This window comes from Grammomys surdaster, unplaced genomic scaffold (assembly GCF_004785775.1).
Source record: "Grammomys surdaster isolate TR1022 unplaced genomic scaffold, NIH_TR_1.0 125793, whole genome shotgun sequence".
NCBI lineage: Eukaryota > Metazoa > Chordata > Mammalia > Rodentia > Muridae > Grammomys > Grammomys surdaster.
The window spans coordinates 999,150-1,016,916 of record NW_021620624.1 but is presented as its reverse complement, the minus strand read 5'-3'; the positions used below and the strand labels follow the sequence as shown (position 1 = coordinate 1,016,916).

At 44.3% G+C, this 17,767-nt stretch overlaps 1 protein-coding gene across 4 annotated transcripts in view; it reads right to left on the bottom strand.

Annotated features, from left to right (window-relative positions):
* Window positions 1-17,767, bottom strand: part of Art3 (ADP-ribosyltransferase 3) — an 83,523-nt gene that overhangs the window by 19,492 nt on the left and 46,264 nt on the right. For 3 of the 4 annotated variants that reach the window (XM_028789151.1, XM_028789155.1, XM_028789154.1), the window contains exons 2-3: window positions 6,856-6,933; window positions 2,631-3,333 (exon numbers count right to left, since the gene is read on the bottom strand). In XM_028789151.1, the coding sequence (XP_028644984.1) occupies window positions 2,631-3,333; window positions 6,856-6,924 (772 nt within the window). In that variant the 5' untranslated portion in view covers window positions 6,925-6,933. Of the gene's footprint in view, window positions 1-2,630; window positions 3,334-6,855; window positions 6,934-7,978; window positions 8,089-17,767 lie in introns of those variants that run through there. The other variant, XM_028789153.1, reaches the window with a different exon arrangement.

Below are 17,767 nucleotides of genomic sequence, written 5' to 3'. Positions count from 1 at the left end.
TCCCAGGACCTTAGGCCCCGCTGCCTCTTCCTCCTGCTCACAGGTACCTCAGCATCAGGGGCTTTGTCTCCCACAGGCAGTGCTGGGTGGAGCTGCCATTCTGTCCTTTGCAAACTTCGGAGAAATGCTACAAAGGGAGCTGGCCATTTTCATAGGAGGTGAAAGGGACGATGGGTTTTATTAACCCTTTAATCACATACAGCAAGGCGCAAACCCATAGCACTCAGAATGCTGGAGATAAAAATGTCCTACCTATGACTTCCAGAATAAAACGACCAGCTCTCAGGCTGGGATATATGTAGATCAGTGATAAAGGACTTGCCTAACATGTTCCGGGTTCTAGGTTTCATCTCCAGCAGCAAAAAGAAAAACAAAACAAAACAAACGCAAAAACCAAAACATAAAAAAAAAACCCACTTGAGAACTCATCCAAAGTCTGAATAATAAGAGTGTTTCTACACACCCATGTCAAGGATCCCACAGCTCAGCCATGAAGGGATGGTAAAGCGTTCCCTGGAGGTGTGAGAGTTAACCATGAGTACAGAAGATGCCCACCATAGCTTCCTCCCCTGGGATATTTACAGCCTAAAGGTTGCTTCCCTAAGAGAATGCTCCTACCGAGATTAGCTAAACCTGTGTCCTTGGTCCAGTTTTGTACTATAAAGCCTGGCTCCTTGTTTATCAGTGTAAGTAGCTCTGTCTCCCTGTTCAACTCTATGTAATAAACCTGCTAAGCTTCTGAGGTTTCTTTATTGAAAGTTCAGACCACTCAATCTTAGCTATTTCTGTCTGTCTTGTCTTGTCTTGTCTTCATTCCCTTATCACCTCCTAGTAAGGTCCAAGTCCCTAGAGCCATGCAAAGATGTGGCAGGCTACAAAACCTATTGTTTGAGCTTAAAGGCAGGTACTTCACACATTTAATCTCAGAAAATCTGCCTCAAGAAAATGTCTGTGTCTCGGAAAACTGTGCTCTTCACTTGGCCTCACACCACCAAGCGAAGGGGAGTAACCTGGGCTAGACACGCCAAACCAGAGCAGGGCTGTGTGAGAGAAGCAAAGCCTTAGCTTGGTGGCCTGGAGAGGCTGGAGGACCTTTGGTGAGCCTAGGTGCACAGCCCGTAGCAGGATGATGTGGGAATCTGGGTATATCCAGGGGTGGAAAAGAGGGATGAATGTACAGAGAGATTTCTATTTCTGTCAAAAGGTCTGGGATGAATTATTAATAGGACATTTTTAAATGAAGTCATAAAATTACCCTGGCAAAGTAAGTATTACAGAGGTAAAAACAAAACAGAACAACAAAACCCCAATAATTTACTAGACCAAGAGCACACATAGGGAAGAAGGTGGCGTCACCAGACACCTTTCGGTTACTGACCCACCAACCCTGTCTACTTTTCTTTCCTTCCTTCCTTCCTTCCTTCCTTCCTTCCTTCCTTCCTTCCTTCCTTCCTTCTCTTCCACCCTTTCCCTTTTTCTTTCTAGACATGATCTCTTTATGTATCCCAGGCTAGACCCAAACCCAAGATCATAGATCTGCACTCTTCCTGCATCACGGAGACTACAAAACTGACCTCTTCCTTTCTAAGCCTTTCCTGTAGCTGTGCATGACCAGGAAAGGGTTCCAGTAAAGGGCTGGAGTCGGAGGTACAATGAAGCCGTGTGGCGGGGCCACACCTAGAGATAGGTGGATGGTCAGTCCTTCTGTGTCTGTCATGGATGCTGACTCATGGTGCCTCAAGAGAAATGACAATGCAAACACAAATCCTTAGACCAGTGGAACAAAGAGATAGCCTGGGTTACGAATGCTACAGAGGAGCGGTGGAACCCGACAGCCTAGCCTTAGTCGATAACAACTGTTAGGCTTTCTATTAACTCTGACAGAAATATGAAGGGCATAATCCCTAGGATGCAAAGCGAGATCTTAATCACTAACCTACTACTCTCCGAGACAGGGTCTCACTGAAGTTCCCAAGCTGACCTTGCACTTGACATTTCTGCCTCGGCCTTCCGAGGAGGTGGGATCACAAGCCTGCACCACTGGTCCAGCAACAGTAAAGATGTCTTAAATGATACTTGGTGTATGAGGGCTGAATACTCTATTGGGAATATTTAGACCAAGTCTAAAAAAATTTAAATCCAGAAAGAATGAAAGCATGCTATTCACTTATAAACATGGTGGTATATACCTGGAAAGCCCAGCTTAGATTCAGACGCTTGGAAACCAGATGGGGTTGTGTTTAGTGCCTGACTTGTTGTGGGAATTCTCAATGCCAACACTACTGACATTTTGGACCAAATAAATTCTTTGTTAGGACAGGGTCCTAAGCATTGTTTAGCCGTACCTGGCCAATAGCAACCACACCTCTTCCTAAGTCGTGACAACTGAAAATGGTTCTGACCATTGCGAAACCCTGTGGGGCAAAATGGGCTTTGCTTTCCAGCGCTGTTCTGTCATTTAATGTCATCAAGGAAGTACAGGTATTTATCTGACAACTGAGTTGTAGATGAAGAAACAGCGTTCAGTATGAGGCTGAAAACTGCCTGGTAAACACTGGTCGCTCTCCTGGACCTGCCTGCGTCCCAGCCCCTTTCCTCCCAGACAAAGCGGATCGTGAGAGATCACTTACCCCCGAGGAATGCACACTCATAGTAGCTGCAGGTACTGTTTATGCTTTGAAGGATAAGGTCGTCGCCAGTCCCTTTCCTCGACACTTGAAAAACCTCACTCAGAGGTATTAAAACAACTTCTTTGTTTTCTTTATTAAGAAACTTTCCCACGGCAACTCCAAAGCAGGTCTGGATGGTTAGCACCCGTTCGGCTGTCTCGGGTTTGGCTGAATACGCCAACGTGAAGTTGCCCAGCCTGGCTTGGTTTTGCTCTCCGAATGTGAATGAAACGTCTGGGATCGTGCTGTACACCACGTTTTTGTAACTCTCCTCGCAAGGTCGTCTCAGCAGCTGCAGGGCTCTTACCAGGTAAAAATGAAAAGCCTTGAACGGAAAGTTGTAGATGTACCGTCTTCGGGACAGCCCTGCCATCTTCACAGCACTGTTGAATGTGTGGTAAAAGGGAGTGTGCTCCTGAGCCTCAGTCACGTAAGCCATCAGAGCTATTCCATAGGCATCCTTGAAGTTCTCAGGGAGGAAGATCTTAGCCTTCCGCGCTTCCCACTGGAGCCCTGCACTGTCCCACACAGTCCGCAGGAGTGCATCGTTTGCCCACTCTTCCCTGTGCATCTGCGGGATGTACTTTACTTCCATTCTGTTGTAGCACTTCAGGTATTCGTCGTCGAATGCATTCTCTGCCATGTCTAACACTTCCGCCTTCACCTTCAGAGCAAAAGGAAAGGACCGCTCTTGAAATCACACATTTAATTGATATAAATTTCTCTTATAGTAGTGTGCCCATGCTCGCTCCCGCGCCCTTATGAGTTACATCCCATTGTGTGGATAGTGGAAAGAGTACATGTCGGTGGAGAGGTATGGGTAGCAATTCTCCATGTAATTCACTCACCTGAGCTTGGTGAAGGAGAAGGGACCGAAGCCAGTCTAGCCCAGGCTGGAACAGTGTCCTTAGCTACATTTCCTCCAACTCTTAAGACTGTTTTGTATGATCCAAAATACCATGTATAAAATACTGCATGTCGTAGAAAATACATCATGACACATGTCACCTTCCCCTCTGGATGCAGCCCTTTTCCTTTAAAGATAAGGAAACTAAGATACCCAGACCTCTCTTCCACCTTTTTCTTTAAAGATACCGAGGCACTATTCCTATTTGACCCCAGACACTGTGGTTCCAGAGCTTTGCCTCCTTTACCAAAATGTTCTGTTGCTTCTAAAAAAAATTAGAATGTTCCTCTGGTGGAGCCTGCTGACACTTATGTGGTACTTTTCAGAGTCTAATTTTGCTAAACAAAAGGAAACACTTTACTCATGAGATAACCAAGTGGGCCAGTGCCAGAAACTGATGACTGCCCGTGGGAGCTTCAGCTGGGGCTCATGGAGGCCCCCTGCACTTCCGGGTTTGTAGGTCAGTTTCCTGACATGGGGATTTGAGCTTCGGAGATCAAGTCACTGCAGTCTCAAAGTTACAGAATGCACTCTGCTCTCTAGCACAGAATGTACCAGAGTTCAGCCTGAGCGCCAAAGCTTGATTTATCTTGAAGACAGCAACATAAGACGTCAGACCTGAAACCACCTCCCGCATTCCTCCCGCCGGGTCTGAATCAAGCCAACATGTTCCTGTCTTTTCCCTATGTCTCACAAAGCAGTCTTCACAGGTCTAATTTTAGACAGCAAGCCTTTCTGGCCAGACACCGTAGCTGATTGTGTGTTCTGTACAGTGCGTGCCTTGTAGTGGCACAGCTCCTGGGACCATCACCATTGAGGACAAATGAATGAGCTGGGAGGGGCAGGTACAGAAGACTGGGTGAATGAGCTGACGATTCCTTCCTCTGACATATCCACCTAAGCAAAAGCTCATAGCGACGAAATTCAGCTACCGAAAATTCATTTCAAATACGTGGAAATGACCTCGGTGTTTCAGAAGAGAAACCAACTAAAGAAAAACATTAGTAAAAAAAGTATGATAAAATGATGTGTTGCAAACCAATACTTAAAAGGTAAATTAAAACCACACAAGGCGCCACTTCATACCCACCAGGATAAAAATAATGACCAGAACAAAAACCAAGGGCAAAGCAGGAAAATCACAAGCAAATAGGAGGCAGCTGAACTGGAGCCCCGATTCATGCTGGACGGAGGGTAGCCAATATGGAAGGCATTTTAGCAGTGCCTCAAGGAGCTCAACTTGAAGTTACCATATGTCCCAGTGTGACTCTAGAAATACAGCAAGTGAAACGTACTCACAATAATGTGCAGTCCTGTCATGCAGAGCACAGGACTGGCTAATCCTTGTTCACTTATGTAGATAGCACTGGGTGCACAACTATGTATGGAAGTGTAGCTGATCATTTGCTACTTTGTGAGGTCTTCTTTCTTCCACCCTTACCCACCCCTTTCCTTCCACTCTTTCAACCCCCTAACACCCAAAAGGAGAGAGAAAAGGATAGGGGGAAAGAAGACAACATTATCATTAGACTACTTCCTTATGATTAGGGCATTGAGTTCCTTGAGGTAAGTTTGGTCTTTGAGGTCAGGATATCTAATTTCTTCCTCTTGTTTCTGCTTTGTTCATGACCACTTAACGAACCATGGCCAACAGCAACCAACCAACACTTACCCTGCCTCTCAGAGCCCTAGCATTTATATAGTCTCAGAAAAGTCCCCAGAATTCCCAACATCACACAATCACAGAAACTATCCACCGCTGGCAAACTCATGCTCCTGCTAGAGAAGAGGTAAACCATAATCAGCTGCTGTGGACAGTCTGAAGCAGCCCCATATCCCCACACCTGGAATTAAAATGAAAACATGCCCTTATAGTATTTCTGTGGTTTTTAAAGAAACCAAAACTCCAAAATTGTCACTTCATATAAGTGCTAGATATCCAAGGAAGTCCTGCATAAGGCTAGCAAGAGTGCTTCTATGCATCCCCAGAGAGCAATAAATACACGAGAGAATGGAAAACATTCACACAGAGACCCATACACAGAGGTCCATAGCAGTACTGTTTATAGTTACCATAAACTGGAACAACCCAGATGCCTGATTGATAAACAAGATGTGGTCCAGCCCTGCGATTATGCTGGAGTTCATTAATGAAAAGAATAAAATACTAATAGGTGCCACAACCTGGATGGGCTTTGAAACAGTCTGCTAAGCCAAAGACACCAAACACAAAAGACCATCTGCTGCAGGATTTCACTCCGATGAAATGTCCGCACACCTCTCTGGTTGTCAGAGAATGGGGGTGGGGGGACAGTGGGATGCTCTGCGACTCCACAGCTACTGAGGGACAACATCGGAAGGACGCTATAAACCAAATCAAGTGTGTGCTTTGAAATGTTTTAATGGTATCTCAACTACACATCTTAAGCAAATGAACCAAATAACAATGTGCAGTCAACAGTATACGATGATGGTGCTCTAGATTTCTAGAGTCTAGATGGTGGATCAAAACTCTAAAACTGGATACAATGTTTTCAATTTAAGACAGCTTAAAGAAGGCAAGTGAGAGACCTGCTTCATACCACACATGAAGTGTGTTATGGCTTTTAATTTATTTTTGTTTTGTTTTTCGAGATAGGGTTTCTCTGTGTAGCCCTGGCTGTCCTGGAACTCACTCTGTAGACCAGGCTGGCCTCGAACTCAGAAATCCACCTGCCTCTGCCTCTCAAGTGCTGGGATCAAAGGCGTGTGCCACCACTGCCCGGCACAGCTTTTAAATATTGAATTGCAAAGAACATGATAAAAAATTCTGTTAGAGATGACAAGGGAATAGCTGTGACTTAGTTTAATAACAAACACGGACTCAAACGCTGTGGCGTTATTTGGAGAACACATGATATGTCCAGAATATTTACTGACATGGAAATGCTGTGCAGTATCAGTTTTAGGCAAGGTCAAAAGTACCATATGCAGTATAGATATATTTTTAATTAAATTATACACAAAGAGAGAGAAGCCACGTAGGCTATCTACGCTGTCCCCTCAAGAGTCTCTCCCTCTGAATGAGGGAGTTTGTGGTTGAATTTTTCTGTCTACTTTACTTAATTTTAATTTTTAATCTTTCTACACTTACCACATGTGCAACCTGCAAAATGAAGGAAAAGCAGCTTACAAGGCGTTAATTTGCCTCCCTGGCTCCTCTCAGTGCACAGAGATGCCTCCGGCAGCGTTACGAGGCCCCCATCCCCGTGAGCACATGCCTCCCATTCCCTACATTACCTGGAAGATGTCCATTAGAACCGTGGCTGCCAGCAGCATGGTGACCATTTCAAAATGTCCCATCTTCATTTTTCTCTTCTAGATTAGAATGAAAAACTTTAATTCAGCAGACTTAACAAACAGGGTTTAGGGAAACAGCACGATAACATGATGCCATATATACTTTTCATTCTGGATAGATATTGTGACGGTCGAGGTGATTATCAAATGCATTCCTATGACTATAAGGGGCATTAGATTTTATCCAGATTTTATCCAATCTATCTAACAGACTGTTCTAGAAACAACAATGATGTCAAACTGCAGAGAACTTTAATGTTCCAAGATCTGATCTGTCTACCTCCACATAACTCTAAACATACCTCTCCCACCAGAGGCTTTTTTTTTCCATCTCTAAATGTCCCCTGAGCATGCAACACAAACACAAACTAAAACCACCGTGCTCTTACACTGACTCCCAGTTTCTAAGAACTGTCTAGAAACTTTCCCATGCAAAGCTTTCATTCTTCCTTTTGCTTTGCAAGTTAGAGCATGTCCACTTGGGTCAGCAGCAATACAAAGCTGATTGCCTGAGGTGAACTCCCTCCTCCAATGCTTCACAATCAACACAAGCCAGAGGTTAAGCCAGTGTGGAATGTCCTGACATTAGGAACAGACTCAGGAGCGCTTCGAAGATAGTGATTCTAACACGGTTCTATCATTCTCCTGGCTGGGAGCCCAATACCCATTCCGGTATTTGCGGCAGCGTAAGGGATAGACAGAAGGGCAAGGATCCTCACTGGCTGAAGCTGTCCAGAGCCATTAACCAACTCGATTGAGTGACACAGGTTGTTAGCCTCTGGTGTCTCACACACATATGCTCCAGCAGAGCTGGCATTGCTGTGACTCAAATGAAACCTTTCTCTTTGTAATCCATCCTGGCCCCCAGGTTCCTGTCTTCAAAAGCAGTCCTTTTATCTAGCACTATTAAAATATCTCTAGTTATTTTAAGATGCTACTCTGTGTCAAACCTCAAAAAAGTCTAAGGAATACACACAGGCAGCAAGTGCCAAGCCAGCTGGGGGCCAGGGTTCCTCTGGTCTTCCTTTCTGCAGTCTGAGTGCAAATAAATAAAAATGTTTACCTGGCGTTTGTGCCTTCGCAGGAAGTTTAAATGATGCCTGTCTCACACGGATTCCCACCCTCGGCTGTGGAGTGCACGTCCCTCCAGGATAGGATGTTGTTGACAGTGAGCTGCTGGGGAATGCTTTTCTTTTTATAACACCCCTAGTGGGAGCTTGGCGGTGGCTCATCACCCCACTTGTGCCCTGCTATTTATATCCGGTCCCCGCACTGCCTGGGAACCACTGCTGTTAACACTTTAAATCTCCAAGAGGTCTGTGAATCCACAGCAATGGCCCTGCCACGGAGCACATGCTCAGATCTGAACCCAGCCCTGGACTCGCTTGGTGTGTGTGTGTGTGTGTGTGTGTGTGTGTGTGTGTGTGTGTGAGTTCCCAACAATTGAGCCTTTGACATTCACATACCAGAGGGAAGGCTGGACTGTTCTCTATTAGATGACACCCACAGCAAGGGAGGCTCATGGCTGAACATCGTCAACAGTGATGGCTATCACCACTCAACCAGCTGACTGCATTTCAGGTACTGTGCCAGGTGCTGAGATACACACACAAGCAGAGCAAAGTACTGAAGAGAGTTCGCAGTCTAGTTAACCACTATGTGTATGTACCCCAACACAATCAGGTAACAACTGCTCAGAATGAACGGAGGCCAATGAAAGTCCAACGGGAATGCTGGTAGGAAGGGAGCTGGCAATGCCGGCATCTAGAACACTTTTGAACAAGGCACAGATGCTATCTTAGTTTTCTGTCACCTTGACGCCAGATAGAGTCATATGGCAAGAGGGAACCTCAATTGAGAAAATTCCCCCCACACCCCCACCCTTGCCCAGGGCTGGAGAGATGGCTCAGCAGTTAAGAGCACTGACTGCTCTTCCAAAGGTCCCGAGTTCAATTTCCAGCAACCACACGGTGGCTCACAACCGTCTGTAATGGCATCCGATGCCCTCTTCTGGTGTGTCTGAAGACTGCTAAAGTGTACTCATACACACAGAATAAATAGATCTGGGGGGGGGGGGGGGGGGGGGGGGGGGGCCCCCCCCCCCCCCCCCGCCCAGATTAGCCTAGTACATTTCATCCATTGGTTGGGGAAGATCTGGCTCACTGTGGGTGTGGTAGTGGTCCCCGGTGCTATAAGAAAGCAGACCGAGCAAGCCACGAAGAGAAGGGAAGATAGGCATCCCTTCTTCATGGCTTCTGCATCAGTTCCCGCCTCTAGGTTCCTGCCCTGCTTGATTTCTCGTTCTAACCTCCCTCAGTGATGAACGAGATGAAATAAACTCCTTCCTCCCCTGGTTGCTTCTGGTCATGGTGTTTTTTCCGTTTCATTTTCTGAGACAGGGTTCTTCACTGAACCTAAAATGACTTTGCTAGGCTGGGTGGCACGTGAGCTCCAGGGACCCCCTTGCCTATGGGGCAAGCTCCCCTGTGCTGGGATTTACAGGCACACACCACCACTCCCGATTTCTATGTGGGCCGAGGATCTGAACTCAGAACTTCACACTCACACAGCAAGCACTTTGTGTCTCCTACCCTCTCTCTTTTTTTTAAACAAGAAATTCGTCTTTGGGGCTTGAGATATGGCTCAGAAATTATGAATACTGGCTGGTCTACCAGAGGATATGGGTTCGATTACCAGAACCCACACGGCGGCTGTTGGCTGTTTGAATGAGAATGGCCCCAAATGGCTCATCTGAATCCTTAATCCCAAGTTAGTGCGACTGTTTGGGAAAGACTAGGAGGTGTGGCCTTATTGGATGGGGGTGTGTCACTGGGGATGGGCTTGCTTTTAGATTTCAAAAATCCACATACCATGCCCATTCTCTCTGTCTGCTTCATGCTTCTGGATCAGATGTAAGCTCTGAGCTACTGCCCCAGCACCATGTCTGGCTGCCTGCTGCCATGATCCCTGCCATGGGCTCTAACCCTCTGGAACCACGAGCCTCAAATCAACGTTTTCTCTTATTCATTGCTCTAGCCGTCATGGTGTTTTGTCACTGAGTAAAAACACGTAACTAAGACAGCTGCTCACCACCATTTGTTACTGACGTCTCAGAGGATCTGATGCCCTCTTCTGGCCTCCAAGGGCACTGCATGCATATGGTGCACAGACATAATACATGCAGGCAAAACATCCATACACATAAAATTAAAACAAAAAACAAAAAACAAAAAAAAACAGAAACCAGTCTTTAAATTATTTATCAGCACTGTCATAGGTATTCCACTTAATTCTGTCCCAAGTAAGGGAAAACTACAGGGTATATAATGGTGCTGAGTTTGTACCTCACGATTCATTTATCTGGTGTTTGCTTTTTCCTGCGTGCATTGATTCAGAGATTGTATGCCTGCCACCTAAATTTCTTATGCCTGATTTGTCACCTGTGACCACATACAAACTGTCATTCTCATTTGTGGCTTCGGGTGATGTCTGTGACTCTTTCGTCTATTGGTGTGATTGATATTCTGATTAAAACATGCACGTACTTCCAGAGACTGAGGAGAGGAGCCCCAAGGAGCAGACTTAGCAAAGGCAATAGGAGCAGAGAGTGAAGGGGTCCAGATTCCACAGCCGGGCAGCTGCTGACTGTGGTCCCCAGGAGGAGCTCTCAAGCCTTTGCCTGCTTTCTGTTGTGACTTGCAGGGAGACCTCGTGAGCCAACTCTTTAGCCAAATCCATGCCTTCACATTTAATTTCTATGTGGTCTGTAAGTGTAGTGTTAAAATAGCTTTTGCTGTTATTGAAATGGAACGATTCATACTGTACTATTCTATACAGACCAAGGTATTAATTTCAAGAGAAGAACCAACAATGTACTTTTGTGATACAGAGTTGGAGTCACTGTCAGAAGAGATCAGCAGGGTAGCTTCAGCAGAAGTTGTCACTTCATGTTTATTTAACCTAGCTGTAATAAGCAATACACGTTGTATTCAGTGTCTAAGATAAAACCTTCCCAGAATGTACAAACAAAATATTTATATAAATCATAACATTCATTTAAATTTTTTTTATTTGAAGAATTGGTATCTGACTTCAGGAAAGCAAGACTCAAAAGAAAAATTTCTATGTATTTCTGTGTGTCTGTCTTTGTCTCTGTCTCTTTCTCTCTCTCTCTCTCTCTCTCTCTCTCTCTCTTTCTGTGTGTGTGTGTGCGTGTGTGTGTGTAGACCAGAGGTTGAGGTCGAGTATTTTCCTCAATTGCTGTCTCTCCCTTTTCATTTGTGAAAGGATCTCTCACTAACCCTGGAAATGGAAATGGCTGACTCAGCTTGCTGGCCAGCTTGTCGGGGTTGGGGGGGAGGGACTTCCTGTCTCTGTCTTCCCATGGCTAGGGTTACAGGTACAAGCCACTGTGCTTCCAAAGGTGGAACTTCGTACAGCAAGTAGTTAATCCACTGGGCCATCTCCTCAGCTTCAAATATTTTAAAAGCAAATTGTTGAGGGCAGATGAGTGTCTGTGGTGCCCAGTTATACACAATACACTTTATTTCATATGGTAACAAGCATGTCTGACTTAACTGATTGAAGTCTCTGTATCAGTCCTGAGGGAAATGATCATAGCTGGTGTGTTGTTAAGAAGCATGTGGACAGACTCTTATCCATCACTGCTCAGGGCTTTCACCACTTGGTGTAGCTTCAGACCTTGTCCAGAAACCAAAGGGCCCACCCCGGTTTGCAAATGTTAAGAATATCCCAGTAAGCTGCCAGATACCAAATGAGGCATGCTGTGAAGAGAATGATGCTAAAGAAACATCTGTACGGACACAATGGGACACCTGCCCAGATGTGTACTAAAGTATACACTCAGGAAGGCAGGCAGGCTTTTCAAAAGACAGTTGCTGAGGTCCTATACAAAGTACCCCGTCACACACACACAACCAGCCAAGCTTTTCTTGGTGGGCTTTTCTCAATCTTGGGGCATGGGGGTGATAAAAGTTACATAGGCGTTTTTTAAAGTTCAGAATATTTCAATAGCTTTATAAATTATATGAAATAACTGGCTTTGTTGTGACACTTCCACAAGTGTAGATAGTGTACTTTGTCCATACTCACCTCATCCCCCCTCTCATAACAGCAATGCTACTTATAATAATATCTATAGTTCTATATTTCAGTTCCAGTGCCCATCCTCTGTTAAATGGATAACAAACGGAGTATTATTCAACTGTTAACAAGTAAGAAGTAATGATATATTTACATCACGTGACATATCTGCAGTAACGGAGCATAGAGACGGAAGGACAGTGTCTCCAAAGGTGTGAGAGGGAACGATGAAGCCCGCTTATGAGCGTGATTCCTTTCCAGGGCTGTGGAAGCGGCGGCAAGGGAGTTTCCCTATGAATTCTGCACCCACCTCCTCCCTCTGCCAAAGACCCTGCCACCCACTCAACTACCCGTCACCACAGCTTTGCCTTTCTCTGTGCCGCTTAAATATTGTCATGGAATCAATGTGTGGTCTTTGGCGACCGACTTCCTAGCATCCCTGATGCTTTGAAATTGCATTCATGCCGTGTGTCAGAAGCTCTAAAAATGGTCTCAAGTGCACTGGGTAGCTCAAGCAGGCCTCAAATTCACAATCCTGCCTCCATCTCCTGAGTGCTGGGTTTACAGGCATGTGCCATTATTTCCAGCTAAGAACTATACATTTCAATTAGGTAAATGTTATGGTATATAAATACTATCTCAAAAAGGGCCTTTTTGTTTGTTTTGTTTAAAAAAAAACAAAAAAAACAAAAAACCTTTGTATTTCTTTTATTTCCTCTGAGTGTGTGAGAGCACATGCATGGCTAGGTACATACGCCAGTGGCCACCAGGGGGCAGCAAAGGAACATGATTTCTCTATTTCATAGGCTCTACTCTTGGCAGAAACAAACTTTGAATTTAAGTCTTACTCAAAGAGAGGCTATAACAGATCATCTGTTACAGAGCTGGGCACAAGATTGGCAGACTGAAGGGAGAAGGAAGGCTGCCAGCCTGCTTCCCTGGCCAGCATTGTTGGTGGGTTCTCAGGGAATCTCTGTTTGAATGAACCTAGGAAAAGTGACTGAGGCAGAGCCAGCTTCCCATCTTCTATGAGAAGACAGAGAACAAGAGAAGGGAACTTGAGTAGAGGTTACAGGACAGCCAGCCACCTGATAATAAGGTTAAGAGGGAACAAGTGTCGGCTCCCAGTACCAAGAAACACATTCTAACCAGAAACCCCAGTGACCACACTTGCAGGGACTCAGAAACACTCCCTTCCAGGCAGCACACAGCCACCACACTCTCCTAAGACCCAGAGAGGACAACAGAAACCAAGGAACAGAGCACCCGCTCAACAAAGACAAGACCAGATATCAGCACCTAGAATTACAACCACCCCAAACCTATACTCCCAGGTAAAAACACAGTAACACACTGTCTCCACTAAAGTCCAGCAGCCCTCCAACAGTAGGTCCTGAGAAATGCCATGTAGTTGAAGCAACAGTCAAGGGCTTCAAAGTAACCTTCATGAATATGTTAAAGGTCTTTAACGAGGAAATAATAAATCAAGAAACCTATGAAAACACAAATAATATCACAAAATGAAGAAAACGGTTCAAGACCTGCAAGTGGAAATAGAATAAAAAAAGGAAACCCAAACTGAGGGAAACTGGAAATGAAAAACTTAGGAACTCAAACAGAAAACTAAGAGGCAAGCCTCACCAATGGAATACAAGAGATGAGAGAGAGAATACCAGGCACTGAAGACAAGATAGAAGAAATGGATACTTCAGTCAAAGAAAATTTTAAAACTCCTGGAACGAAACATCTAGGAAATCTAGGAAAGTATGAAGATATCAAATCTAAAGATAGTAGAAATAAAGGGATGAGAAGAAATCCAGGTTAGAGGCGTAAGAATATGTTTTCAACAAAATCATAGAAGAAAAGTTCCCCAATCTAAAGAAGGAGACACCTATCAAGGGACAAGAAGCTTACAGAACACCAAATAGACAGGGCCAGAAAAGAAAGTCCCCTCAGCACATAGCAATCAAACACTGAACTTACAGAACAGAGAATGAGTATTCGAAGCTACAAGGGAAAACCACCAAGCAGCATATATCAGCAGACCTATTAGAAGAATATCTAACTTCTTGATGGAGACCCTAATCTCAAAGTGTCTTTACTTTCAGATGATATGATAGTATACATAAACAACCCTACAAATTCTACCAGGAAACTCCTACTGTTGATAAACACTTTTTACTAAAGTAGCTAGATACAAAATTAACTCACAAAACTTAGCAGCCTTCCTATATACCAGTGACAAAGGGACTGAGAAAGAACTCAGTGAGACACCATCTTCACAATGGCTTCAAAAATATATCTTGGGGTAACTCTAACCAAACAAGTGAAAGATGTGTATGATTAAAATTCTAAGATGCTGAAGAGAGAAAAGAAGATCTCTGAAGATGGAAAGATCTCCCACAATTAGGAATTGGTAGGACTAACAGTGAAAATGGCCATCCTTCCAAAAAGCAATCTACTGATTAAATGCAGTATCTGTCAAAATTCTAGCTCAATTCTTACACTAGAAGGACAATTTTCAGCACACACATACCCACACACACACCCCAAATAAAACCAGAAGAGCTAAACAATCCTGAATGATAAAAGACTGGCTGGACATATCACCATCCCCGTCTCAAATTGTACTACAGAGCCATAGTCATAAAAGCAACATGTTTTAAAATTTATTTTTATCTTACTGGTACAAAAACAGATACATTAATCAATGGAATAGAACTGAAGACACACACCTATGAAAATGGAAAACCACCTCGATGTCCATTAGTGGGTGAATGGATAAAGAAAACATGGTACATTTATAAAATACAGTATTACTCGGCCACTAAAAGAAGAAATTCTCAGGTAAGAGAGGGGAACTAGAAAAAAAAATTGTGATGTAACTCAGACCCAAAAAGACAGCCGCCGCACATATTCACTTAGATGTGGATGTTAGCTGTTAAGTCACTGACAAGCAAGCTACATAACCACAGAGGTTAGGTACAGAGCAAAGGCTTCTGGTTTGGAATTCCCAAGCGGGCGAGCGCGTGGGTCTCTGCGCCTGCGCACTTCTTGCACCTTTTCTTTGCTTCTTGTAGTTTTGTCACATTCCGATTTGTTTGGTTTTGATTTGTCTTATTTTATTATTATTCCTTAGATGCCTGTTTTTCTAAGGAGAGACAAAAAGGGTGTGGATCCGGATGGGAGCGGAGCTGGGGGGAAAAGGGAGGTACTGGAGGGGAATCAAACCGTAATCAAAATATGTGTGTTTTAAAAATCCATTTTCAATAAAAGGAAAAAAGCTGGCGAGAACCTTTGTCCTCCCTCGGCTTTGCTGATTTCCCATGCTAGATGCAGCGTTTTACTTATTTTTCATAAGAGACCTTGAGGATTGTTTAGCTTTCCCAAAAAACAGGCAAAAGAAAAAATAATAAAACTAAAACAGAAACTGCCAGGTGCTGAAGGAATCCCGGATGCTTATCGCGGCTTCTCAGTGCTCCAACAACGCTCTGGAGTCCCATCCAGAAGGGAGGCGCTCCGCTATCTTGTAGAGTCTTGTTCTCACCAGCACCACTCCGGACATGCTAATCCCTCTTCCTCTCTCTGGTGAACCTCCTTGTTCTGGTATTTTCTACCTTTTCCCTCTTGTCTACTAGCAATTTCATCTTAAATCCGAAATGTAGCTGGAGTTACAAAAGGAACTGACTTTCACAGAGGTAGAGAAAAAGTATCTATTTAGAATTTACACAGTAACGCAGACTACCACCCCTATGCCATGCAGTGTACACTATAAAGATACTATTTATTATATCTGAGATGTGGGTGCTGTGTTAATGTGCTGAAATGCGAATATGGTTAAAATTTTATATACAATGTGAACTGGCAAAATGACTGAGTAGTTAAAGTGCTCCCTGCTAGGCCTGATAACTGGATAATTTCCAGGACCCACTCGAGGGAGGCAGTTCCTGCAGGGTGTCCTCTGACCTCCACAGAGAGCCATGGTGCTTAACTGGAGAGAGAACACACAGACACACACACACACACACACACACACACACACAAATTTTAAAAGCTTTCTATATAATTCCAGTTTCAAGATAATTTTCCTTCAATGATTTTTTTATTTTTTATTTTTTATTTATTTATTTTTATTTATTTATTTTTATTTTTTATATTATTATTATTATTATTATTATTATTATTATTATTATTTAGTGCTTTTCAAGATAGGGTTTCTCTGTGTAGCCTTGGCTGTCCTGGAACCCACTTCGTAGACCATGCTGGCCCTGAACTCAGAGATTCCCTCACTTTGTAGACCAGGCTGGCCTCAAACTCAGAGATTTGCCTGTCTCTGCCTTCTAAGTGTTGAGATTAAAAGTAGATGCACCAGGCCCAACAAAAATTTGTATAATACATGAATAACTACAAAATTTGGGTCAACCTTACTTACGGAACTTATTTTCTCTCTAACGTCTCTCGTTTCAAACACTTAAGTGAGAGTTCTATAGTGCACGGCTTTCCTATTCGTTCTCTCAGTGTCTCTATGTCAAACAGTTGCTGACACAGAAGCGTGTAACTGAAATCCCCAGTGAGAAATCACCATTCAAAAGAATGCACATAGCACAAATTTTAAGCCCGGTTTCTAGTTTCTGAAACAGAATTTGGCCCTTTCACACCCTTACTCTGAGTTGCGAATCTTGACTTCCTACCTAAATCAGAATTCCCCCCGACCCCGCCTCCTCATCCCTTTGTCCAACCGCTCTTCCAGTCGGTCTCTCACAGGAAAATGTGGATGGATTCCACAACCGGGTTCACTGTGCGCATGGAAACTTCAGTATCTCGTGGGAGAGGCGACAGTTACAACCAGGCGAGCCTTAAGGATGGAGAACTGAAGAATGTGGGGGCGGGTTCCCCACATGCCTGCGCAACCACGCCCACAGGCTGCAGCCGGCCTGGTCTGCTCCACACTCTCTTCTGTTGTCTTCTTCAATTCTTTTTATTGCTGTTGTTGTTTGTTTGTTTTCAACACATCGTTTCTCTGTATAGCCCTAGCTGTCCTGGAACTTGCTTTGTAGACCAGGCTAGCCTCGAATTCAGAGTGTTAGGATTGAAGGTGTGAACCACCCTACCTGACTCCACTTTAACCACTTTTATCTGAAAAATGTTTCTTTCTCCATAGAATACAAAATGGGAGGGAAAACAAGCGATGGCAATTTGTTTTCAGCTGTAAGACGCCCCCCTCCCCCAAAAAGCAAACCAACAGGGACGAGAACAAAACCCAGGGGAGACAGGGCCTAATTTATCCTTGGTGCCCTCCTAGATAAGAGAGCTGACCAGGCAAAGAAAGGTGCTTTTGCTTTCAGCCATTGCATTGGCTTCTTGAATGTGCTATTAAATAAGTGAACCATCGCATAGCCTGGAGGAAAGGCTAGGGCTCTTCCCTGCGGCGGCACGATGGATGTTATAATCAATCAACGTGCAATTACTGCCTCTGTTCCAAACACTGGAAACCCCCACGAAGTAACTGCTGTGGGAACATCGGCCAGACTTAAAAGAAAACTAAAGATAACTTACTGCTTTTTTAGAACTGCAAACATGTTCCCTTCTGAAACAGGAAACATTAACTTTTACAAGAGAGGAAGCAAATCAAGCAGGCAGGGACAATCCCTGTGTGAGGGTGGCAGATGGTGACCAGCCTGGGTCTGGAAGCATTCTTACATGGCTTAGGACCAATAACGGCTTGCACGCTTGTTCCCTCCCTCCCTCC